The 27315-nt window shown below is 46.1% G+C and overlaps 1 protein-coding gene across 1 annotated transcript in view; it reads right to left on the bottom strand.

Annotated features, from left to right (window-relative positions):
- Positions 1-7764: 7764 nt before the first annotated feature.
- LOC126548311 (uncharacterized) overlaps positions 7765-27315 on the bottom strand; it is a 124408-nt gene continuing 104857 nt past the window's right edge. Inside the window, exons 4-5 of the mRNA XM_055063156.1 lie at positions 12062-12690; positions 7765-7871 (exon numbers count right to left, since the gene is read on the bottom strand). Coding sequence (XP_054919131.1) covers positions 12064-12690 — 627 coding nt within the window. The 3' untranslated portion in view covers positions 7765-7871; positions 12062-12063. The remainder of the gene's footprint in view (positions 7872-12061; positions 12691-27315) is intronic.

Raw genomic sequence — 27315 nt, 5'->3', positions numbered from 1 at the left:
CGCGCCTACCGTATATCTCTAGTAGAAAATTTTAGGATATAAGCGAGTTCTTTACCATGCAATGAAATTAATAAGCTAGATGCTGTGGAGGAAATGCTGCTACTTGTCAGTATTTTTTGTCCGACGTTAAAAACAATGGCGACGACTGAGACTAAGACCGACACTGGGCGCTATAACGTAAAACTATTCCAAACTTTTCTATTCCAATTCTGTAATCAGCCCTCCGCGATTGGTCAAAAACTTTTTTGGACCACCCCCACTTCTGCCACGCGACGTCACAAAACCGCAAGAACTACGCATTAAAGGTGCCTTATTATGCCGAACAAAACTGACTTTTCTTCTGAATAGCCGCAGGCTGCCACGTTACGAAAGGAATAAAATATGGCTGTCGCCGATCGCTCAGGCGCTGGTTACTTGCACCTGCCGGAGAGCATGGGTTTAATTGCGTATAATAAAGCTTCTTGCATGGCCGTGTAACGTTTTCGAGCACTTTCGGCACGTTTACGACCTCATTGTGCCAACTCTTCTTTGCTGAGGATCCGTTTTAGCGTCATTCTTAGGTTTCCGTTGCATGCCGTCGCGATTTTTGACCAGCCACTGCAAGCGAAGTAAGGGAAAGCGGATGAATCACAGACGCCGGCACCACCCTCTTCATCCGGTTATCTACTTTCAGTGCAGTGGCTCGGCCCTATCGAATTCCTTTCCACTTGAGCGTGCTCTTCGCCTCTTGTCAGCCAATTAGATAAGACAAGCCGCTCAGTTTAGGCAATGTTATTCGTGTTTCAAGCAAACAAAAGTGACATCCTATGAACGAGGAGAGCGTTTGATTGGTCTGTTCAGACAACCCAGCGGGTGACCGCCCGGTGCTTGCATTGGCGTTTACGTAAATTTGACGTCAGGAGATTGGAATAAAAATATATTGGAATAGTTTTACGTTATAGGACCCACTATTGGTGTTGACAACGGTAACAATCGCAAACGACGCAAGCAATCACCGTTAGCAACAATGCAGTGAGCGAAGACCTGAAACGACGACGCCGACGCGACGATGACAGCGACAACACGCCTGCTCGCTTACGACAAGCACCGCGAGGGCCCTTCCCGACGCATACGCAACATTCTAGTGAACGGAAGTAATTGAAATTAAATTATGGATTTTACGTGTCATTACCACGATCTCATTATGAGGAACCCAGAAATGGCGGTCTCGCGGGTAATTCTGACAGTCAGGAGTTCTTTAACGTGCCCCGAAATCTAAATAAATGAGCGGTATCGTAAACGGAGCGTACTGCTATGGCCTTCGACTTATACTGCCGTGATGACATGACAACGGCAGTGTTGACGACGGTATGACGTTAGCCCTCTTGCGAAATAGCAACGACAAGAGATCCATAGAGAGCGTACCACAATATTTCGCTGCACACTGTATAGAGACAGATATAAAAGGAATGGGAAAACGAGGTAGGTTAAAGGTAGGGAGGATAAGATTCTGGTTTGGCTACCCTTCACTCTGCGAAGGTTAAATGGAAATGAAAGACGGAAAGAACAATGGAGAGAAAAAGCAAGGAAACGAAAAAAAATAAGAAGGATAGGGAAGTTCGCGAACATCCATGAAGACTACAGTCTCTCTAATAAGCCATTCGAAGATAAAAACTTCAAGAGTGCCTTCGCTGTCTTGTGGTGTGACGACAGCAAATATCGGCGTTCCAGGACTGTCTGCTCCGAAAGTGGCCGGTCGTCAAGACGAGCCAGCGTGGTCGCGAGTGACTGTGTGTGCGCGCTGTATCGGGGACAATGACAAAGAACGTGTTCGATAGTTTCCTGGGCACCGCAATGGTCACCCGCAGCACTATTCACCCATCCGATGCGGAAAGCAAGCGACTTCGCAAATGCGACGCCAAGCCACAATCGGCGAAATACCGTTGTCTCGGGTCGGAATAGTCCAGGTGGACGATGAAGTTGCAGACAGGGGTACCGTACATGTAGAAGTGTGGACTAGAAACTAGGCGTGTTCCACAACGAGCGTAAGGCATGTATGCAAGCACTCGAAGCTTCACTGCTCCATCTATTCTTGGCAGTGGGATTGGTTCTTGCACGCCGGCACCTTGCTCGCGCCCCTCTCCACTATATTGCCTCACTGCTAGAAGACCCACCCCGAGCCTCTTTTTGACAGACGACGCTACCTTACCGTGTACACCTGCTATCAGATTAGACAGGTGAAATGAGAGTTTTTCTTTGCCCTTTGTGCTTGGCTCAGCCACACGTTAGACTGACAGTACCAGATATTCGAACAAAGGCACAACTCTCATCACCGGCTCTCGAGCAACTTTCGCTGCTCTTGCGGTACGAAAAATACAACGATCATACCAATCTATATACACTGATGGTTCAACCACCGTGGAGAGTTCTGCAGGATGAGTGGTTTTTCTTGCGAAAGTCACCACACAGATGTTCAAGACATCGCATAGGACTACATCGACAGCCGCGGAGCTTGCTGCTCTTCCTAGCGCACTTCGCGTAAATCGTGAGCAGTCACCTCAAACATGGAGCATTTTCAGCGGCTCTACATTGACTGCTTTCCGCCTTACGCCGTGGACACTACGAACAACTACTGCTACAAATACGAGAGCTCCTACATCGCCTCGCCGACCAAGGACACGACGTCACATTTCAGTGGCTCCCTAACCACTGTGGCATAATGAGCAATGAACATGACGATGAAGCTGCTCGATCTGCTCACATTGTATAAGCAGAAGCTGTGTCCTCGGACCTCTCCGGCGATGACTACATAATGATAATAACTCTGACAGACGCGACCAAAGCCAGGAATAATCCGCCTTTTCTAACACCCATCGCTATAGCTTCTCGCTTTTTTTTTTTGTAATTAAATTACAAGATTTGAATTTGTAATTCAGAACTATACTACATATAAATAAGATTGCCTGTGCACCTGGAGTGAAAGCAATCGAAAATTTTTACACTTAACCTGGTGCTTGTGTCTTTTATGCTTAGGCAAAAACTTTAAGTGTTTGGAGACTCAGTGGCTAATACATGCATATATCGCTGTGCAGAGAACAACGTCTCTGGTTTGATTTCTGGTCGCCACGGCTGCATGCCCATGGGGCAGTAGGAAGAAAAATCTGGTATTTCAGATTCTGGTACTAGGTAAAATTGTTGGTTCCTAATGCATTACGGGACTTCGGGTGGAAACCTCTTCTTTCTGCAAACCCTCCGGCGACAGATGAGAACCTCGTCGTTGCTTATGTGCGATAACCTTACCCTCGATAATTGTCTCGTATGCCGTGTCATGGGCAAGTAGATTTCACTCCTTTTTCAACTTGCGTTCTCCGGTCGTTTTCTCTCCACTCGACCGGGCCTCTTTTCCACTAGAACAATATTTAGACTCAACGAGAATCGACTAGCCTAGCCTATCATTCCTACAAGTACGCCAGCTTTTTGACGGCACACGTCCGACACGCGGCTTTTCACACGTTTAGAGCATCCGGCTTAAGTAAAGCCGTTTTCTCTGCGGTGCGTTTCGCCGGAGGCTCAATATGACCAAATTTTCTTGTTACTTTTTTATGGAAAAATTGCACAAACAGGCCTGGAGTGCGGCCTGATCCCGGTGACCAGAACCGGTAACGCACTCTCTCACCAGAGCAGGATTGGCCACCCTGGTGCAGTACTTGGCCACAACCTCCTATATGAATACAACAATCGAACCCCGGCCCTCAGTCCCCAGCAGCCGCGAAGCAACTGACCACGGCGGCGGTCAGATCTGTGACGCTGCAGAGGGTGCTAAGAATACCTGGCTCCGGACAGGCCGCCATTGGAATCTGAACCTGGCAACGTTTAACGTTAGAACGCTATCTAGTGAGGCGAGTCTAGCAGTGTTATTGGAGGAATTAGAGGGTAGTAAATGGGATATAATAGGACTCAGTGAGGTTAGGAGGACAAAAGAAGCATATACAGTGCTAAAAAGCGGGCATGTACTGTGTTACCGGGGCTTAGCGGAGAGACGAGAACTAGGAGTCGGATTCCTGATTAATAAGGAAATAGCTGGTAACATACAGGAATTCTATAGCATTAACGAGAGGGTGGCATGTCTTGTTGTGAAACTTAATAAGAGGTGCAAAATGAAGGTTGTACAGGTCTACGCTCCTACATCTAGTCATGATGACCAGGAAGTCGAAAGCTTTTATGAAGACGTAGAATCGGCGATGGGTAAAGTCAAAACAAAATACACTATACTGATGGGCGACTTCAATGCCAGGATAGGCAAGAAGCAGGCTGGAGACAAGTCAGTGGGGGAATATGGCATAGGCTCTAGGAATAGCAGAGGAGAATTATTAGTAGAGTTTGCAGAACAGAATAATATGCGTATAATGAATACCTTTTTCCGCAAGCGGGTTAGCCGAAAGTGGACGTGGAGGAGCCCGAATGGTGAGACTAGAAATGAAATCGACTTCATACTCTGCGCGAACCCTGGCATCATTCAAGATGTAGACGTGCTCGGCAAGGTACGCTGCAGTGACCACAGGATGGTAAGAACTCGAATTAGCCTAGACTTGAGGAGGGAACGAAAGAAACTGGTACACAAGAAGCCAATCAATGAGTTAGCGGTAAGAGGGAAACTAGAGGAATTCCGGATCAAACTACAGAACAGGTATTCGGCTTTAACTCAGGAAGAGGACCTTAGTGTTGAAGCAATGAACGACAATCTCATGGGCATCATCAAGGAGTGCGCAATAGAAGTCGGTGGTAACGCCGTTAGACAGGAAACCAGTAAGCTATCGCAGGAGACGAAAGATCTGATCAAGAAACGCCAATGTATGAAAGCCTCTAATCCTACAGCTAGAATAGAACTGGCAGAACTTTCTAAGTTAATCAACAAGCGTAAGACAGCGGACATCAGGAACTATAATATGGATAGAATTGAACAGGCTCTCAGGAAAGGAGGAAGCCTAAAAACAGTGAAGAAGAAACTAGGAATAGGCAAGAATCAGATGTGTGCATTAAGAGACAAAGCCGGCAATATCGTTACTAATATGGACGAGATAGTTCAAGTGGCTGAGGAGTTCTATAGAGATTTATACAGTACCAGTGGCACCCACGACGATAGTGGAAGAGAGAATAGCCTAGAGGAATTCGAAATCCCACAGGTAACGCCAGAAGAAGTGAAGAAAGCCTTAGGAGCTATGCAAAGGGGGAAGGCAGCTGGGGAGGATCAGGTAACAGCAGATTTGTTGAAGGATGGTGGTCAGATTGTTCTAGAGAAACTGGCCACCCTGTATACGCAATGCCTCATAACCTCGAGCGTACCGGAATCTTGGAAGAACGCTAACATAATCCTAATCCATAAGAAAGGGGACGCCAAAGACTTGAAAAATTATAGACCGATCAGCTTACTGTCCGTTGCCTACAAAGTATTTACTAAGGTAATCGCAAATAGAATCAGGAACACCTTAGACTTCTGTCAACCAAAGGACCAGGCAGGATTCCGTAAAGGCTACTCAACAATAGACCATATTCACACTATCAATCAAGTGATAGAGAAATGTGCAGAATATAACCAACCCTTATATATAGCTTTCATTGATTACGAGAAAGCGTTTGATTCAGTCGAAACCTCAGCAGTCATGGAGGCATTACGGAATCAGGGTGTAGATGAGCCATATGTAAAAATACTGGAAGATATCTATAGCGGCTCCACAGCCACCGTAGTCCTCCACAAAGAAAGCAACAAAATCCCTATAAAGAAAGGCGTCAGACAGGGAGATACGATATCTCCAATGCTATTCACAGCATGTTTACAAGAGGTATTCAGAGGCCTGGAGTGGGAAGAATTGGGGATAAAAGTTGATGGAGAATACCTTAGCAACTTGCGATTCGCTGATGATATTGCCTTGCTTAGTAACTCAGGAGACCAATTGCAATGCATGCTCACTGACCTAGAGAGACAAAGCAGAAGGGTGGGTCTGAAAATTAATCTGCAGAAAACTAAAGTACTGTTTAACAGTCTCGGAAGAGAACAGCAGTTTACGATAGGTAGCGAAACACTGGAAGTGGTAAGGGAATACATCTACTTAGGGCAGGTAGTGACCACGGATCCGGATCATGAGACTGAAATAACCAGAAGAATAAGAATGGGTTGGGGTGCGTTTGGCAGGCATTCTCAAATCATGAACAGTAGGTTGCCACTATCCCTCAAAAGGAAAGTGTACAACAGCTGTGTGTTACCAGTACTCACATATGGGGCAGAAACCTGGAGGCTTACGAAAAGGGTTCTGCTGAAATTGAGAACGACGCAACGAGCTATGGAAAGAAGAATGATGGGTGTAACGTTAAGGGATAAGAAAAGAGCAGATTGGGTGAGGCAACAAACGCGGGTAAACGACATCTTAGTTGAAATCAAGAAAAAGAAATGGGCATGGGCCGGACATGTAATGAGGAGGGAAGATAACCGATGGTCACTAAGAGCTACGGACTGGATTCCAAGAGAAGGGAAGCGTAGCAGGGGGCGGCAGAAAGTTAGGTGGGCAGATGACATTAAGACGTTTGCAGGGACAACATGGCCACAATTAGTACATGACCGGGGCAGTTGGAGAAGTATGGGAGAGGCCTTTGCCCTGCAGTGGGCGTAACTAGGCTGATGATGATGATGATGAAGAGCCCATTAGTACACTTTAATTCCTACTTCTCTGGACACTATTCACCCGGCTGCCAGTGTCATCCACCCACATGCGCACTTCAGCGACGATGATTTCTCAGTCTTTGTGCAAAGCATCCAGTTCGAAACACTAGTATTTCAAAGGATGGCGTGGATAACGAACTTGTAAAAATGTCTCAACCTCATATTTAACAATAAGTTGGGCGTGAAATGGCCTCAGACGTCACAAATTTGCGGGGAAAAGCAGCCAGTGCAACAACGATCTGGCTCTAAAGGTCACATAGCTGCTAAGGAAAACGACGTCCTTCTCCGTTATCCAAACTGGAAAAGCTGGGCGCCGGCGTCATTAAAGCGCGGGTTCGGGTTGGATGCAAGTATGGTTGCGTCGCCGATATTAAGACAAATCTGGTCAATGGAGTTAATTAACCGTAAATCTAAATTCTATTGCTATTGACGCAATACATGAAGGATCTACTTCGGCAAAACTGAATCATTGCGGCAGTTCCTCGTTTCTGGCTAAATGTTTTGCATCGTAAAACAATTTTGCGTCATCTGAAAACCGCGGTTATATATGCCAAAGTCTTACAAAGTTTATTGTGGCTGTGCCGGAACCAACCAGCCACTCTCAACGTAACGAAGTACACTCCGAGCGAAGGCATACGCGCTGTTTTCGCGCATCCACAAGGCTGAACTTAACGCAAGACGCCCGACACATTGCAATACGGCAAGAAGTAAAAGACGCCGCTACTCATTTTCTCGGAAAAGTTGGGCGGGGAGCATTTCTTATTGCTACTCATCCATGAATTTCGGCAGGTATTGTAGTATGGTCCAATATTAGCCATTTGCTTATTCAAATGAAGAAACTTTTTGCCACTACAAGCCCCCGCCCCCTCTCTCAACCCGGAACAAAGTTCTCTCAATGCATTTATAACTGCATATTATGCTCTACATCCGAAGGCCACATTCATACTTCAGTAGAATTTAATGAGCAGCAGTGAGTCTCATGGTGAGCCCAGTTAAACAAATGAAAGTGCTGAGACAGCACCTTTTGATACCTCTGAAGATATATGCAAAGAAAATGAAAAGGCATGCGCTTTGGTGTTGCAACATTTATTGCACAACAAAACAGTTGAATGTCCATCGGTGTCAGTGAGCGAAAACAGGAGTGGTGCCAAGATCGATAAGGGTCCGTACGTCGTCCCTGAAGAGATAAAACAGAAACCCGGGCTAAGTGAGTCACCTTGATCTAAAGAGTGGTTTTCTGTAGGCTGGCTTCCGTACCACATTTTCATCTGACGTAATTGAGCAATTGCGAACCTACCGAAATTGACAACTAGCAATATTTTCAGCTTAGTGCATACAAAATTTGGGCTTCTGGTGACAACTATTTATCGTAAGTGAAAATTACGAGAAAAAAAATGATAATAAAGACAAGCATATTCCCTCGCGACAGACTTCAAAAGGCATAAAAAGCAAGATTCCTAAAAAGAACATCATCATCATCATCAGCCTAGTTACGCCCACTGCAGGGCAAAGGCCTCTCCCATACTTCTCCAACTGCCCCGGTCATGTACTAATTGTGGCCATGTTGTCCCTGCAAACGTCTTAATGTCATCTGCCCACCTAACTTTCTGCCGCCCCCTGCTACGCTTCCCTTCTCTTGGAATCCAGTCCGTAGCTCTTAGTGACCATCGGTTATCTTCCCTCCTCATTACATGTCCGGCCCATGCCCATTTCTTTTTCTTGATTTCAACTAAGATGTCGTTTACCCGCGTTTGTTGCCTCACCCAATCTGCTCTTTTCTTATCCCTTAACGTTACACCCATCATTCTTCTTTCCATAGCTCGTTGCGTCGTTCTCAATTTCAGCAGAACCCTTTTCGTAAGCCTCCAGGTTTCTGCCCCATATGTGAGTACTGGTAACACACAGCTGTTGTACACTTTCCTTTTGAGGGATAGTGGCAACCTACTGTTCATGATTTGAGAATGCCTGCCAAACGCACCCCAACCCATTCTTATTCTTCTGGTTATTTCAGTCTCATGATCCGGATCCGTGGTCACTACCTGCCCTAAGTAGATGTATTCCCTTACCACTTCCAGTGTTTCGCTACCTATCGTAAACTGCTGTTCTCTTCCGAGACTGTTAAACAGTACTTTAGTTTTCTGCAGATTGATTTTCAGACCCACCCTTCTGCTTTGTCTCTCCAGGTCAGTGAGCATGCATTGCAATTGGTCTCCTGAGTTACTAAGCAAGGCAATATCATCAGCGAATCGCAAGTTGCTAAGGTATTCTCCATCAACTTTTATCCCCAATTCTTCCCACTCCAGGCCTCTGAATACCTCCTGTAAACATGCTGTGAATAGCATTGGAGATATCGTATCTCCCTGTCTGACGCCTTTCTTTATAGGGATTTTGTTGCTTTCTTTGTGGAGGACTACGGTGGCTGTGGAGCCGCTATAGATATCTTCCAGTATTTTTACATATGGCTCATCTACACCCTGATTCCGTAATGCCTCCATGACTGCTGAGGTTTCGACTGAATCAAACGCTTTCTCGTAATCAATGAAAGCTATATATAAGGGTTGGTTATATTCTGCACATTTCTCTATCACTTGATTGATAGTGTGAATATGGTCTATTGTTGAGTAGCCTTTACGGAATCCTGCCTGGTCCTTTGGTTGACAGAAGTCTAAGGTGTTCCTGATTCTATTTGCGATTACCTTAGTAAATACTTTGTAGGCAACGGACAGTAAGCTGATCGGTCTATAATTTTTCAAGTCTTTGGCGTCCCCTTTCTTATGTATTAGGATTATGTTAGCGTTCTTCCAAGATTCCGGTACGCTCGAGGTTATGAGGCATTGCGTATACAGGGTGGCCAGTTTCTCTAGAACAATCTGACCACCATCCTTCAACAAATCTGCTGTTACCTGATCCTCCCCAGCTGCCTTCCCCCTTTGCATAGCTCCTAAGGCTTTCTTTACTTCTTCTGGCGTTACCTGTGGGATTTCGAATTCCTCTAGGCTATTCTCTCTTCCACTATCGTCGTGGGTGCCACAGGTACTGTATAAATCTCTATAGAACTCCTCAGCCACTTGAACTATCTCGTCCATATTAGTAACGATATTGCCGGCTTTGTCTCTTAACGCACACATCTGATTCTTGCCTATTCCTAGTTTCTTCTTCACTGTTTTTAGGCTTCCTCCTTTCCTGAGAGCCTGTTCAATTCTATCCATATTATAGTTCCTGATGTCCGCTGTCTTACGCTTGTTGATTAACTTAGAAAGTTCTGCCAGTTCTATTCTAGCTGTAGGATTAGAGGCTTTCATACATTGGCGTTTCTTGATCAGATCTTTCGTCTCCTGCGATAGCTTACTGGTTTCCTGCCTAACGGCGTTACCACCGACTTCTATTGCGCACTTCTTGATGATGCCCATGAGATTGTCGTTCATTGCTTCAACACTAAGGTCCTCTTCCTGAGTTAAAGCCGAATACCTGTTCTGTAGTTTGATCCGGAATTCCTCTAGTTTCCCTCTTACCGCTAACTCATTGATTGGCTTCTTGTGTACCAGTTTCTTTCGTTCCCTCCTCAAGTCTAGGCTAATTCGAGTTCTTACCATCCTGTGGTCACTGCAGCGTACCTTGCCGAGCACGTCTACATCTTGAATGATGCCAGGGTTCGCGCAGAGTATGAAGTCGATTTCATTTCTAGTCTCACCATTCGGGCTCCTCCACGTCCACTTTCGGCTAACCCGCTTGCGGAAAAAGGTATTCATTATACGCATATTATTCTGTTCTGCAAACTCTACTAATAATTCTCCTCTGCTATTCCTAGAGCCTATGCCATATTCCCCCACTGACTTGTCTCCAGCCTGCTTCTTGCCTACCCTGGCATTGAAGTCGCCCATCAGTATAGTGTATTTTGTTTTGACTTTACCCATCGCCGATTCTACGTCTTCATAAAAGCTTTCGACTTCCTGGTCATCATGACTAGATGTAGGAGCGTAGACCTGTACAACCTTCATTTTGTACCTCTTATTAAGTTTCACAACAAGACATGCCACCCTCTCGTTAATGCTATAGAATTCCTGTATGTTACCAGCTATTTCCTTATTAATCAGGAATCCGACTCCTAGTTCTCGTCTCTCCGCTAAGCCCCGGTAACACAGTACATGCCCGCTTTTTAGCACTGTATATGCTTCTTTTGTCCTCCTAACCTCACTGAGTCCTATTATATCCCATTTACTACCCTCTAATTCCTCCAATAACACTGCTAGACTCGCCTCACTAGATAGCGTTCTAACGTTAAACGTTGCCAGGTTCAGATTCCAATGGCGGCCTGTCCGGAGCCAGGTATTCTTAGCACCCTCTGCAGCGTCACAGATCTGACCGCCGCCGTGGTCAGTTGCTTCGCGGCTGCTGGGGACTGAGGGCCGGGGTTCGATTGTTGTATTCATATAGGAGGTTGTGGCCAAGTACTGCACCAGGGTGGCCAATCCTGCTCTGGTGAGAGAGTGCGTTACCGGTTCTGGTCACCGGGATCAGGCCGCACTCCAGGCCTGTTTGTGCAATTTTCTCAACACACGGTTTTTTTTTTTTTTTTGTATTTTCCGGTGGAGAATAGCGCGGCACCGGGATTTGAATCACGGTCCTCTTGCACTGGAGACGGATACTCTACCGTCCCCGTAGGAGTTAAATTAAAAATTAATTTATGGGGTTTTACGTGACAAAACCACTTTCTGATTATGCACGCCGTAGTGGAGGACTCCGAAAATTTCGACCACCTGGGGTTCTTTAACGTGCACTTAATTCTAAGTACACGGGTGTTTTCGCATTTCGCCCCCATCGAAATGCGGCCGCCGTGGTCGGGGTCCGATCCCGCGACCTCGTGCTCAGCAGTCTAACACCATAACCCCTGAGCAACCACGGCGGGTCCCGCAGGAGTTGTACGCCTCATTTAACCTACAGTGGTGCCCTACTTGGTCAGTCAAGGTGGACCAATCTGAGCTCGGTTATACCGCATGGATGGCACTCGGCTAGAGAACCTCGTATTTATGACCTGCACATGTGAGGCCTTACATATTTGAAGATATATATCTATAGCTGCAAGTAAAATCAACAATTTCGCTTAACTAAGCTGGTCTATTCAGCCGCTAATATAACTACAATATTATCTGCTAAAACGTTGGAAGAAGTGCTCGTTTCTTTCATGAATGCGGCTTGAGATTTTTCTTCCATTTCACCTTTTCACTCCAAAGAAGTCGGAATGAGAAACGCTTGTTTCTTTCGTCAGTGCAACCCAACGAAGGCTTTTTTTTTTTCATTTTACCTTCTGATTCCAGACACTTCCCTACTGTTCCAATCCTCACGACTGACAATCATGCAGCGGCTCACCTTTAACCGTAGAGGCCAAAGCCAATGCCACCGACGCCACCGGCGGCTCCATAGGCTGTCTTGCCGAATCCAGCTTGTTGTCCAGCCGCCCCGCCGACGTATCCCGTTGATCCCTGCTGCTGTCCAGCGCCAAAGGCCTTGCTGTCGGTAGCAGAGAAGCCAGAGTTGTGGTTGTAACCCTGCTGATTGTTGTATGCCTGCACATTCCTGTGGGCGGCTCCACCAGCGTAAGCACCCGACCCCTGGACGTGACCAGCAACTCCCTTCTGGAATCCACCCTGGTGACCACCGGCGGCAACTCCATGCGAGGCACCATAGGCGCCTCCCAGACCAACCCCTCTATAGCCGAATCCTCCTAGGACACCAAGAGGACCGACTCCCGTCCCGAATACTCCTGGTGCAACCACACCACCAGGAGCAACCACGCCTGGACCAACCACGCCGGGTGCGACAACACCAGGGCCGACGGCTCCATGGAAAGCCGGGTTGCCAGCACCGACAAGACCTGGGCCATAGCCGGCGCCTCCGACGGCACCCAGGCCTCCCAGAAAACCACCCCGACCTTCGACGTCCTTGTCTTCGGCATAGGCCGTGCAGGCCAGGAGGGCGAAGACGGTGGCAGCGATCAGCTGTTGCGCAAGAAATTGCGAACATATTCACGGATAATGCACGAAAAAAAAAAAAAATCGGCTAGAGTTTAGAAGCACACCGTGAACTTCTCTCGCCTTAGTTCGTCCCTGGACCTTTACGTTACATTGGATGCGATTTCACGCCCTATGCTCTGTCGCGCTGATTCACAAATATGTCCCTGAGTCACATGCAGTAAGTGCGGAAAACCAATAAAGAAGTACATTAATTTCTCAACTTTACGTACAGCTGTCTCTGTGTAAGCAATATATTGACGCTACTAAAAAGAAGTTTTCGTATGGACTAGACTACAACTGGTATTTATTTGTTGCGTTCAAACGCAACAGACACGAATGGGATGAAGGCAAGGGGTTAAATTATTTCTTGGCTCTTAAAAAAAAAAAAAAAATTATGGGGTATTACGTGCCAAAACCACTTTCTGATTATGAGGCACGCCGTAGTGGAGGGCTCCGGAAATTTCGACCACCTGGGGTTCTTTAACGTGCACCTAAATCTAAGTACACGGGTGTTTTCGCATTTTGCCCCCATCGAAATGCGGCCGCCGTGGCCGGGATTCGATCCGGCGACCTCGTGCTCAGCAGCCTAACACCATAGCCACTGAGCAACCAAGGCGGGTGGCTCTTAAAATGGAAGTCGATATTACCCGCCGCGGTTGCTTAGCGGCTATGGTGTTTGGCTTCTAATCACGAGGTTGCGGGATCAGATCCCGGCCACGGCAGCCTCATTTCGATGGGGGCGAAATGCAAAAACACCCGTGTTCTTAAATGCAGGTTCACGTTAAAGAACACCAGGTGGTGCAAATTATTCTGGAGTCCCCTGCTACGGCGTGCCTTATAATCAGATCGCGGTATTGGCACGTAAAACACCATAGTGTAATTTTTTATTTCGGTATTCTGGCTTAATTCCTACTGCCAAATGTATCTAAATTAGGCTTCACATTGCGCAGGTTTGTTAGAAAATGTCAAACTACGGAGTCAAGCGACCGGCAAAGATTCACTGATCCGCACTGCACATTGGCATCTGCTTAATCTAGTTGTAACTGATAGCACAGAACAGAAAACACTGCACTCCAATATATTCCCGCAGCAGAGCTTCCAAGTGAGAACGCAAGCAGAAGAATTGCTTGTTGTCGGATTCTGCTTTGCCATGCTGATTATATGCCTATAAGAGAACACGCATCCGACATTCGCTGGCTACTTTGATATGACAAGCAAATTTCCTGGGTACATCATGCAAGAGGGCTGTCAACAGAGATTGGAGAACATTTCAGTGTGTTAACATTCAATCTTTGTTGGCAATACTGAATGATATGGTCAAGCTATAACACAACATAATATACTGGTACTAAGTTCATGATACCTTCATATTCTTGCTCGATAAGGGGTCGGAGAGATGAAGAGTTGTTCTCTGGGGACTACAACACTCGAATTCTCTCCCCGATCTGTGTCGGCGATGGGCCAAGACGGGTCCTTTTATACAAGTCGCGCTATCCCTAACCTATAGTCAAAACGCCGCAGGATGAAACATAATTCAAAAGCACCTCGTCGCCCCCCTGGTATGCCGTTACCGGCCAAAAACCTCAGTGTAGAGGCACCACACCTTAACGCCATCCCCCCCCCCCCCCCTTCCCACCCCCTAAACAAAAAGAAAAGAAACCAAGGGGGCCGAATTATCTGCCTATCTCCTACTCTGCCACTCTATCTCCATTCTTCACCAGAAAGTAATAATAACGAATGGAAGCGGGCCATGCTTTCTTTAGAGCAGGTCGTGCAGCGCTTCAGTGCAGGCGTGTGCGCCTGCACGCCGGGACATTCGAAAGCGTAAGGAGGGGTGGAGGGGGGCGCTTGACCTTGTCCGCGCGGCACTACGCCTACAGCGCGTGCTCCGTCCGTGGGCAGAGCTCAGCCTGCGGGCTCCGGGCAAAGCCAACCTAAAAAAGAAACACCGTAGGGATGGTAGACTCTCTGTTGTCGGGCCCGATCGGTGATCAACCCTTTCGTGACGGCAAGCTGTGTGAGAAAGGATTTCGTGCCTTTGAACCACACGAAGGAGTTGTTGGTCCTAGGAACTGGTTTCTAGGTCAACCACTCGCCCCGGCGATGCCTCCTCGGTTCCACGAGCATGTCGGGGACCAAGCAAAAATTACAGCTTCAGGCAATTGTAAGCCCGCGCAGTGCGTAACCGCGCGCCTTTGGGCCCGCCTCCTTTCGGCTGGCGAACATACAAATCGTCGATGAATACCGTAGTTATAACTCGGCGTCGAAGAGACGTGTTTGGTGATGAATAAACTACCTGTCGGACTTTAGGCGTGACCGGGAGTTTAAACATAAAGTTATGTGCCCTGAGAAAAGGTGCATTCTTCTTACCGTGGGTACAATCACTACTAGAAGCGCACACAAAGCGTGACTGACCGAAATACCGTCTTCACCGCATGATGTTTGAACTCTCTAATGTAGCTCCCTAACTTGAACGATGTTGAAGGAAAAAAAGGCTACTGTTACATTACCTAATCTTTGTCTTTTCGCGCGGCAAGCAGCGATTAGTGTTAAAGCCTGCCTTATAATATCGTGTTCGTCTTCATGGAGGAACAAACCTTGCATAAACTTATTTTACTATTGCTATTACTACTTTTGCTGCTATAACATCCTGTCCAGGCTCTATTTGCACGCAGCGCTTTATGATGTTTGATGCTTCACCCTGATTCGTTACGTCTTTATCATAGCCTTACGCTTCTGTACCGTTCCTATCACATGCTTCAAACAAAGGACGCGCATTGAGACAAAGAAAGAGACTACGCGTTGCCATACCCGCTAATTTCAATGTCGCCGGTCACGTTCGGGTGATTATTATTATTATCATCCGAACTTCAATCTTAAGCCTATCCTGAGCTTCAATGAAAATGATTGGAATTGGTAATTTCTAACTCATAATGGTAACGGCTACACTTTTTTTTCAGCTACGCTCGGTTGTCGCGGACAACGCATTAAAATAACAAAAAGCAAAGTCAGGCAGCGATCCGAGAAGATATGAAAATAAAATAAACAAGAAGTAAAAAAACACACAATAAGCACAATTACTAAAATTTCGTTAACCGAAAATACCAACTTGCCAGGCTGGTTCGTGTTCTCTTGCTTAAGAAAATGACCTGAGAGAGAAGGCACGCTTCATAAACCAGGGGTAAACTGACGATCACTGCATTAGCAGTGGTGAATCCATGCAAGTGGCCACTACATTTTTTTAATAAGGTGACCATAATCTGCCAGGACACTTTTTTGAATATTTAGATGCAGACGACGTTCCTGTTTCGGATGCGAAAGTCACAAAGCAGTTTTCATTGCCCAGCTGAAGTTGTTTCACAGTAAAGCCCTCCACTGCGTTCGCTCAGCACGCACAGACCTCGACACCAAAACTGTACTACATATTGCCACAAATTACCCATTCTACTCGTGAGTCGCAGATACAGGGGTCATACGCAGGTTGCTTATATATTGGCAAAATATCGTAAAGTTTTGAAACAATGCCAACGTCCTATCTGCGGTATAGAAAGTAAAAAGCAAGTATACGAAGCGGATAATCTTCCAGCTTCCTTTCCCTGAACATTAAAGTACTGAGGAAAATGAAACGTCATGTGTATGTGTAAATTAATTACCTACTTTTTCGCACTTTTATTATGTCATTAATCAAGAGCCTTTCAGTTTTGATATCCCAGGAGACTTACAGCGCCACGCCCCTTCTTAAACCAACTAACGCAAGGCGGAGGATTCATTTCCGCGGCTTCACTGCAATCAATATATTTTAGTAAGGGTATCCTTTGTAAACGTGCAGCAGATGGCACAGTGGCCTACGTATCTGATGAAGAAGTGGCGGTGTTTTAACGATATGGTTTCGTGACATCTTCGTGGTGCATCCGTGGAAAGCTTGTCGTGATTTCTAAGCTGCACTGCGGCTTATGAATCAGAAGTCAAAACTGAAACTCTAAAGTTTCGCTAGCCCCCACGAGATCAGTTCCGACCGCCAAGGGTGAGTTTAGAAGTCTGAAAAGATTTATACAAGCGTTAGTACCCATTTGTGAGATTGGAAATTTCAATAGGTGTTTCAGTCGACTCCGGACCTGAGTTCCCGCGAGCATACAAGTGTTCAAAGGCTCATAATTGTGCATGTGGTCTATGCCTGCGTCTTTAAAGGTTTTGTAATAGCGCTGATGATTCGGCTATGGTTAGCACACATCTATAAAATATGCATGGCGTCAAATAACGAAGACATGAAGACAAAATGTACACTGCCAACGCATGTGGTGCATGCTTGTAGTCTACATTCTAACCATTTTGCAGAAGGCATGTAGAACGAGGAAGATGATGCTTTAAACCTGTCCTACTTGATTCCGAATCACTGCATAAAATAAAACGTTTTGACGCGTTCGTGCGTTTGTGTACCTTCAAACGCAAAATTTTAGGGGACACAGGATCTGCCAAGGAGCTCCATTCCAGCGAAGCGTGGTCACATAGCCCCGAATTAAATGTTCCAGCATGTAGTAGCCTTCGCCACGTACACAGTGATTCATTAAATTAGAATTTACATGCCTTAACAGTGCAGGAATTCATATTTTCTGGGGAAACAGTATCCCGTAAACTTTTGCTTCTGACTGTACGTCAACAAGTGTTTCAATCGTTTCAAGGCAGCAACTACCACGAACGAAGAAGAGCGTATGCTGCATGGCGTACGCCACCTAAAGCCGCACCAATAATTCATGCCAGTGACATGGCGAATCACCCAAGTGTTACCAAAGTCTAGGCTTATACGCGCAGTAATCAAAAGAATATAGCCAAGATAACGTCCGAACATTGCTGCCAAGGTGAGATGAAGAGTAGCGAAAGTCTACAACAGCATTCAAGGCCCGTGAAGGGGGCAGGTGGACCAGAAATGCTGCTCGTTTGGCCGGAAGCTGACAGCTTTATTGCAGCCATGTTGGATTATGACGTATTTCTGTTCTATTCTGATGTCGGAAGTGTCCGGGAGACCTAGCCATAAACCGCTTCTGTGATAAAAAAAAAAAAAAAACTGGGAAAGGCTAAACCGTCTATTTACCCGTCCAAGGAGTTCTGCCGCCTCCGAGAAGTTAAACATTGGGCAAGCTTGCCCGGGCAGAACGCCCAATTTTTAAACTCCTCAGATGGCGTTTTAACAATACGCGGATGTAACGTGTTGGCGAGACGCCGCACGCAAGGCAACAGCCGCCGCAGAAGGAACAGCGCCACGGCAGTTGCGTCTCACAACGCTGGCGTAGTCAGTCACTGCACCAGAGGCGTCGCATCTGGAAGGTGGACGAGAGGAGATTGGCGGGAAACCGTAGGGCGTTAGTCAGCGTCCAGTGAAACATTCGATAACGTTAGCTTGACATTTATTGTTTCTTCCGCTCCCAGAGCCGTGCATACACACAATTTTTATACCCTTAAGGATTTTTCTTGTCGCACTGTAAAAACCTTACCGTTAGGGCCTTACAAAAATTTATAGAGGACGACAGCGGAGCTCCAATGAGACGTGCGATAACAAAGACGAAGTTGAAAACTATGTAATCATTTTGACAGCCTTGGGCGCATAAAATAGCCGACAGGAGAGTTTCCTATCTCTCCCTGTGAAATTCTCCTGTCGGATATTTCAGACCTCCGCTGTTGTCCTCTATAATTTTTTAAAGCCCTGACGGTAAGGTTGTTACAGTGTGACAAGAAAATACCCTTCAAACACCCTTAAGGGTGTAAATAAAATTTCGAGTGCTATAGGCGGGAACGCCAGTGTGCTTATAATGTACATGCGCACAGCGCTTCGTGCTGTGCGCATGTACATTACTTCCATGCCCTCACTTCTATAAAATTGGAAGTGAGGGCAGTATTCGTATACTCCTTTCGGTGTCACTTCTGTGTCCCTTTTCTTATGTAACTGAAGAGGTTGACAGCTTTGATGGCACCGGCTACTCTTCTTCGTAGGGCAAGCAAAACTAAGAGCATTCAAACATTGACACAGTCAAATATCACGAGCATTTGAGAAGTTCTGCATCTTTATAGCTTTGCGAAGTTTATTTCTCGGGCCGTTATGTGTTTGCAAGAAACTCAATATAACATGAAAATACTGCGTGCCGTTCTCGTGGTTCCTTTGCCAATAGAATAATCATAGGTGACATATCAAACATCCCAGCACCAGGTCGCATGCACGGTTCAAATTGGCGAAGGATGTTCGCATGGTGGAAAAAGATCGAGCAAAGTAGAGGGTGAACGGGAAAGGCACGTAGCCTCATCAAATCTAAATACAGCCTCCCGTGACGCATGGTCATAAAGAGTTAACACCTGTGCGCGATGCACTATTTCGGAGAATGCGCAACACGAGCGGACCAGCAATTAGCCGCGAGCGATAGCCGAAAGGCTGTAGTGATGCTGCCCATCATTCTTACAGTTACCCGTGCTTAAGAGAAGGAGCACCGCATTAGCCGTTTCCAACCAAGGTCTTCCCGCTAGCTCATTATATAAGGTTACTCGCCTCTGGCTCAGCGTTGATAAACGACCCGTGTATGTCAGGAGTCGCGCATATGGGCGCCAGCTCGACTACGTGAGAGTAAGTGGAGGACGCCGTTAAAACTGTCGGTGATTCTGGCATGAGACTAGACGAACGTCGCCTCATCCCGGAGGGTTACGTAATTATTCTTGTATTATGAAATAAAGCACTATAATTCTGTAGGAGTGCTGCTGATGCTGTTGTACCCAGCACAACACTCATAATATACCGAATCGACCGTATATATATATATATATATATATATATATATATATATATATATATATATATATATATATATATATCTGCAGGGTGACCCAACTGACATGCGCCAAGATTTAAAGATATGCAACTGCCACGTAGCTCGACAGCACTACAGTAATGTTGTTGCCCGTCGCTTGGAGATACTCAGATTTTTTTCACATACGACCTAATTACATATTTAGTCTTAATTAATCATTAAACTTCTCGAATATTATAATTAGGTGAAAAGCGTCAATGAGAAAATTGTAGAGCAACATGAAAATCTCCCGATGTAGTTCTCCGTTGCTCAATACGTGCTACAGAAAAGGGTTCTTCCGAGCGTGAAAATACGCGCAAAATTGCCACTCGACAGGCCACTCGAGGCGCTTTGCGTGCATTCGCGGGCTTCTTTTCCGCTCCTGCAATGAATGCTGAGGTGCACCACAGATAGAAAGGCCTAAAATTTTATCCGGGTAGCGCAGGACACAGAACGCTACAAAAAGGCATTTACAGGCGCCATTAATTATTTGGGAAGCACATGTATTCTAAATCCGCGGGCCAATTTGAAGCAATGCGTAAGAGGGCATTCCGAGAAGCAGGGGGGAGAAAGACCACATGCTGGGAAGAACGAACCTGTTTCTGCCTCCGAATGCGCCTAATACTAACTGAATTAGTACCGGCGCGATTAAAGGTGGAAGCCTCCTCTTTAAATTCATTCCATAAAAACTACATATGTTGTTATCAGTAGTCAAGACATGCGTGTGCCCCTTCTTAAGCTAAATACAAAGAATGACTGAGAAGAATTCCTTTCACATGCAGTAACAGTACATTTCTTTACGTAATTAATAGGTAATAAATAAGGAATACGACAATTTATTTCATACAACGGGATCATCACTTATAAAGGTAACTTCAACTGGGTTTAGCATGCCCAAAACGGCTAAGCATCATGTAAGGAGTGAAATATTCGCATTTTGAGCGTTTGAAACGTCGACGATGACATTACTTTTGTTACCTTCTCAAGTTCACTCCTAAACAAAGTACCAATGTGTAACTCATTTAACTGGACGGCTGTGAACAGTGCACCTTTCTTATCGTGAAATTTCTGAGATAAGTTCATACTAATTCTTTTCTCACCGCATAATTTAGTGGCAGGTCGAACTGACGCAGCGTTCCTAAAGCTACTTGCATATTGGTAGTGTAAGCTGGTGTGCGCACAATGCACATAATGAAGGCAGGCTACAATGACACCTTGGATACTTAATTTCATATGGGACCCTTGTAGGAGGAACGTGGTGAGTTCGTACCACCACAAATTGAGCCACTGCATTCTGAAGGCCTTTACGTTCACAGTTCCAGTTTCACAGTAAGCCTAACTACCACTGACAATTTTACCAACATAGGAAGCATATCTATTCCGTTTTCTTCGTGGTTTTCACCATACCTAACCGCTGCGTGCGATATTTTAATGCCAATAATTCGCTGATGAGGCTGCCATGTCACCTCTTAATGGAGCCCGAACGTTTCCGATTCCCGATGAGAACGTAACCTGCAAAAATGTTTTATTTCCCGGCCGCAGCCATAACACATATTCTCTTGTCTTCTTCAATTATCTCGACGTGTCGTCTGCAAGCCCCCCGCCTCCTCCTTCCTTAATCAACATTTCCTTAAAGCTGTGGCGCTATAACGTAACACTATTCCAAACTTTTCTATTCCAATTCTGCAATCAGCCCTCCGGGATTGGTCAAACACTTTTTTGGACCACGCCCACTTCACCTGTCTGTCATGCAATGTCACGAGAACCGCGGTAACTCCCCAATCTGATATAATGTGAACACACTGATTATGCGATACTGCAAAGAAGAAAAGAAAAATTGTTATTTCTGATTCGGCGCCTTTTCGCCAATAGACCTCGGCTATTGGTCAAAAGTTTTTCGGGCTGCGCCCACTTCACCTTCCTGTCACGCGACGTCACAAAACCGCGAAAACTCACTGCGTCAAAGTGAAAAAAAAATTATGGGGTTTTACGTGCCAAAACCACTTTCTGATTATGAGGCACGCCGTAGTGGAGGACTCCGGAAATTTCGACCACCTGGGGTTCTTTAACGTGCACCTAAATCTAAGTACACGGGTGTTTTCGCATTTCGCCCCCATCGAAATGCGGCCGCCGTGGCCGGGATTCGATCCCGCGACCTCGTGCTCAGCAGCCTAACACCATAGCCACTGAGCAACCACGGCGGGTACGTCAAAGTGAAGTGTGCGCGTTAAAGATGGATTAATATGCCGAACAAAACTGAATTTTTCTCTGAATAGCCGCAGGCTGTCCCGTTCCGAAAGGAATAAAAGATGGCTGCCACCGATCGCTCAGGCACTGACTACTCGCACCTGCCGGAGAGCATGGGTTTATTTCAGTGTAATAAAACTTTTTGCGTGGCCATGTAATGTTTTCGAGCACTTTCCGCACGTTTACGACCTCGTTTTGCCAACCCTTCTTTGCTGATGATCCGTTTTAGCATCATTCTCAAGCTTCAGTTGCATGCCGCCGCGATTGTCGACGAACCACCGCAAGCTAAGTAAGGGAAAGCGGACCAATCGCAGACGCCGGCACCACCATCTTCATCCGGTTATCGATTTTCAGTACAGTGGCTCGGCCCCATCGAATCCCTCTCCACTTGAGCGTGCTTCTCGCCTCTTGTGAGCCAATTAGATATGACAAGGCGCTCAGTGTAGCCAATGTTATTCGTTTTTCAAACAAACAAAAGTGACCTCCTATGAACGAGGAGAGCGTTTGATTGGTTTGTTGAGACACCGCTGCGGGTGACCACGCGATGCTTGCGTCGGCGGTTGCGCAAATTTGACGTCAGGTGATCGGAGTAAAAACATATTGGAATAGTTTTACGTTATAGGGCCCCTGCAACTGTCATGAGAATTTTAGCTATCTTATGCTACCTTGCAGTGCACCCTCTGCTTTGTACTTACGAATGCTTACTGATTCCCAACTGGCATAGGTGACGCATGTGTCTATTCGCCACTCTTTTAGATACGGAGAGACCATTGAATACCTCTTCATCTTTTTAGTTTTTAGACGTCCAGGGCCCTGCCTCAACGGAAAACTCTAAAGAACCGCTGTACTCACGACCTTTTTCAGAAGAGAACGTCTGCGAGTCATGACTGCGGTGCGCGTCGTTAGTGCAAAAAGCATCCAGAGCGTTGTTGCAATATCTCAAGGCGAAAACTCGATGAGAATGTTTATGGACGCGGTGCGCTCCTTCACGGGTGCGCGCAGTTAGTACTCGTTCTCTCCCTTCGTTCAAGCTTTTCGTCCCTTTGTTCCCTTCCTCAAGCATAGGGTCGCAAAGCCTACGGGCGTGTGGTTAACGTCTTCCGGCCTTTCCTTTCTGCCCTCACTATTCCACAGCAGCGGTGTAATAACCGAAGGTGGTTATGCTTCGATGTTCACCACCGCTATCACAAAAATCAATGTGCCACGCGCATGTTGGAATATGTGTGAAGCGAAGCTATCGTGAAGGGAAAAATTAAACGCTATATACAACTGAATGCGATGCGCACAACTGCCTTTATTTTAATTTTATGCAAGGCGTAATCTGAAGCAATTCTTATGCACCACGCAAGTCACAACTTTAATGGCATGCAATGTATGTAAGTTTATGCTCTACACAGTTTACAAGCTATGCGGAAATGCAACCATCAGCTCATCAGAGGCACACTGTGAGACGTTGGCGATGTTTGATCGTTGTCGAGGGAAGAATGGTGCGGACAGACATATGGCAGAAAGAAGGATACATGTGTAATATGTGCACCTTATGTCGCACTACAGAAATGCAAGTACTGCATTTAAGTTTCATATACTCCCTATGTCACCATGGCACACACCCATTCGGGAAGAATGGCCAGGAATGGGCATGTATGCAGCGGCTTATAGGCAGTGGCACGAGAAGGGGGATCGGCCAACATAAGAAACGGCGGAATATCATGCGCTATTCCATTAATAGGTCTGTGCCCAATCGAGATACCTATGAGGCGACATTGCATGTGCATGTTTGATGTCGTGGCTACGCACGCACAGATGAACAGACTGGCTCTACTATATCAACTCGACCCAAGTCGTATCGGTCGCTGAACTTGCGTGCTGCTCTATATCGAAAAGGGCTGTTACGCGTCACCGTCACAGTCCGCGTAAACTGCCGCTCAAGATTTGTCGTTGCACTATGAACCGAAAAAGCTTCGTTTTTAATCGCGAAAATTTACGATGAATCGAGCCGTGCCCCCCTCATATATCATAATGTCTATTTCTAGAAAAGGCACAAAGAACCTGTGTGTCGGTACTACGCCCTCTGCGGGTGAGACTAGTTTTATGAGGAAGTTCGTATCATTATTCCAGGCACCTGAGAGGAAATCTACGTCACCTGAGCCACCGCTATCTTCATGCATTACGAGAACCTCCGGTGACATATTGCAGGAGACGGCATGCTCCGACACCCTGTGCATAAAAATGGGTCGACAGAACCCATTTTGGTATCTTCTGTTGATCACTGAAGACATTACAATGATAAGCCTTCGCAGTTCCTCGGCTTCCAGTGCCAAATAGCTTTCTCTGTCGCATTCTTCAAAGAGAAAGATTTCGCATTGATTTATAGACAGCAAAAAAAAAACTGTTCAGAATGAACTCTTACTGTGCCTTTGATAAGCGTTTCGTTCTAGCAACCCTTCAGACTGAACAAGCACTGAGAGATGTATTTTGGACTGTAACACCGAGATAAATGTCTTGACCACGTGACCGTCAGTCTCTCAAACAGCAATGCGAGGAGGAAAATCGTTGCAGGTCCGAAAAAGAAACTAAAGAGAGAGGTACAATGCTGAAAAGGTCAAGAACCAGGTACATTTCTTTTTCTTGTTTCCAAGAACGAGGACAAGTCTTCGCAGCCCCTCAGTTCTCCACACAAGTAGTGACTCTAGATTGCCCTGGAGGGGGGGGGGGGGGGGGGGGGGGGATTACCGAACCCCACCGAATGCTTCACAGCTTACCAGCATTCACTGCGTTTGATTGGTTGCCCATTGTGGGCAAAGAAAATCCCCGCCAGTTCCGTGTAACTAACGCGAAAAACCATTCTGCGCGTAGTCCGCCTATATTGCAGTGCCCCCCCCCCCACTCTGCTCTCCGCTTCTTTAATCTAAATTTTACAGACCAGAAAAATTACATTAGCGTTCACGCTTTCCTTCCATTCTTTTAATATGCAACACGGCATTGAAACCGCTCACCGCGAAACTTGAAATGTCATGTTTCATATGCTTGTCCGCCAACTCGCATGTTCTCTCTTATGCGAAGTACTTTCTCTCACATTCTTTTTCTGTTTAGCTCCTGTCTGTACTTTATTTTATATTTTTCTGCTTTTATTTCATTCTTTCAACGCTTTACTTTGACATCTCAAACATGCAGAGTACGTCGCGCTTCATGCGAAAATATTGTCTCTAGTAAACTGTGGCATATTCACCATCCATTCTGTTACACATACAACATGACCTTGTATTTCCCTCGTCGAGGCGCACTTCTCTTCAGCGCAGAATGTATAGAGTTTCTCCAACCTCCAAGTAAAATAGCAGATGCCCGAATACATCGATAAATCTTCGTGTGGCGTCAACACAGCTCAAAAGCTCAAGCAAAGCTCACCAAGAAATAACGTAAAATTCAGCCCAGGTTCAACCCTGCCACACCAGTATGACGCACTGTCTTGCTTGAAACGGCAGCTTCACGTCATCCGCAAATCATTCGCCCTTTGGAGTGTATTATTCGAATTTCACTCTACTTAATAATATAGAAAGTGACTTAAAAGACAGCACAGCCTCGTCACACTACTAACGCAGTCTCGTTAAAGCTGACGCCAGTAGAACATCATTACATTTCCGCGTGTCCCTGGTGACCTCCGCTGACCTTATCGCGTTCTCCTTTCTGCGTGCTGTTTTAGTGCCGTATTAGTATAAGGCACGCACGACCGTTTTTCTTTTGAACGACTTGGTTTTGTAGACCCATGAAGGAAGCATCTTCTCAGCGTCGTCTGGCATGTATATCAATGAGTTTGTCGTCTTTACGGAAGCTTATTTGCGTACACTATTTTTCTGTGGCCTGACATAAGAGTTCAAGAGCTTTATCCTGAAGACACCCAGGCATACGCGAAGTTAACACGAAAATAATACGCTCACAAAGCGTCGACTTCTCTACCAACACAATTATCTCTTATTTCAGTAGTCCATGATCAACAGGCAGCGCCCTTACGTCCAAGCTACATTGCAGTATTTTTTATTCCATGTTGACGCTTACCTCAAAAAAAAAAAAAAGAACACAGCTATTCTGAATAAAACAGTCAGGCGAACGTTAAATTTTAACGGCCTAGTGGAATCTTTATACTCATCTTCTGCAGTGAAGTACGCAGCGACATATGAAGGCAAAATCGCACTACTGGCCACATGTATACAGGCACGTGCAACAGTAACAGACTCTCCCCTACGAAGGTATTTTTCTAACCACGATTGGGCATGACCTCACGGAACAATTACCGTTGATTCTTGTGTATTCAGAGACCTGCCGTGCTATGCAGGATGCGCCGAGTTTGGCGAAACTCGGTATCTTCACGAGCTCTGGCAACGCCTCAAGATGAAATAATTAATGGTACCAAGACAAAGTTTGTCCCTCAGCACGCCTCTAGTTTCATTGGTTTATCTAGATTCACTCTGCGTGGCTATCACCCCTTGGGTGTTGCCTTATGGGTGGTCGACAAACTGGAACTCACGTGATCATATACCGTCGGTGCCTTGTTTCACACATTTGTCGTTCCACCGAGTGCATTACACGCACAAGGAAGTTATAAAATAAATCCATTTAAAACAATATAATTGTTCACTTTAATTCGGTTTGTAAGCATTTTAAATTTTACAAGATGTACACTGAATGTGTATTACACTAATTTGTAATTTATTAGGCTCCGCGTTCTACTACGACGAAACGCCCTCGCCCCCCCCCCCCCCTTTTCTTCTTTTCTCTGGATTGGATTGGCGTGGCTCGCTACGTGCTCGCGCTCGCATTTCCGAGCACAGATTGGTGTACGCCTGCTTTTCGCACTGGGCTTTCAACAGTCGCTCATTGCTCGCGCTAAAGGCTGCGAGACGAAGTGAGCGGCGGCTAGCACAGAAGTGGTGTGCCGCGCGCTTACCGTGGAAGCACGCAGGAATGCCTGAAAACACTCATACAAACGAAGAGTAAAAAACTACGCGTTATTTTCTTTTAATTTGTGATGCACCTTCATACCGCGTAGTACCTAGCGATGGCTTCTAACAACCGCAAGAAAGGGTCTTCATACTGGGTAGCCCCGAGCGATCCATGGCTTCTAACAAACGCAAGAAAGGGTATTTGCAGCGGACGTGGCCGTTAATTGACAGTCAGCACATCCATGTCAGGTGGGACTCCAGTAGCGGCCCAGTTACCCTGTACCTGTTTCTGACGAGGTGGCGCTTCCCTTTTTGACAATAACTTCTATTTTTTGAGTGTGAGCGCCTGTGATGGGGTCCACAAAGTTCACGCTGTGGTTGACTGCGGCTCGTCCTGTTAGCATCCACTAAATGTGGGATACAGTTGTATGCGGCCCATTCATCCCTGTGAATAATGGTCCCCGGTGGAACACTGGCTGCAATAATGGGGCCTATAGTGCTGCCACGCATCACGTCCTTCGACTTTGAAAAATCGCAGCTACCCTGTGGTCACAAAGACCACGCAGAAGACCGATCGTCCGCGATCTGCAACACCACCG

Source organism: Dermacentor andersoni, chromosome 1 (assembly GCF_023375885.2).
Source record: "Dermacentor andersoni chromosome 1, qqDerAnde1_hic_scaffold, whole genome shotgun sequence".
NCBI lineage: Eukaryota > Metazoa > Arthropoda > Arachnida > Ixodida > Ixodidae > Dermacentor > Dermacentor andersoni.
The sequence above is the reverse complement of the archived record's forward strand: the minus strand, read 5'-3'. Positions and strand labels throughout refer to the sequence as shown.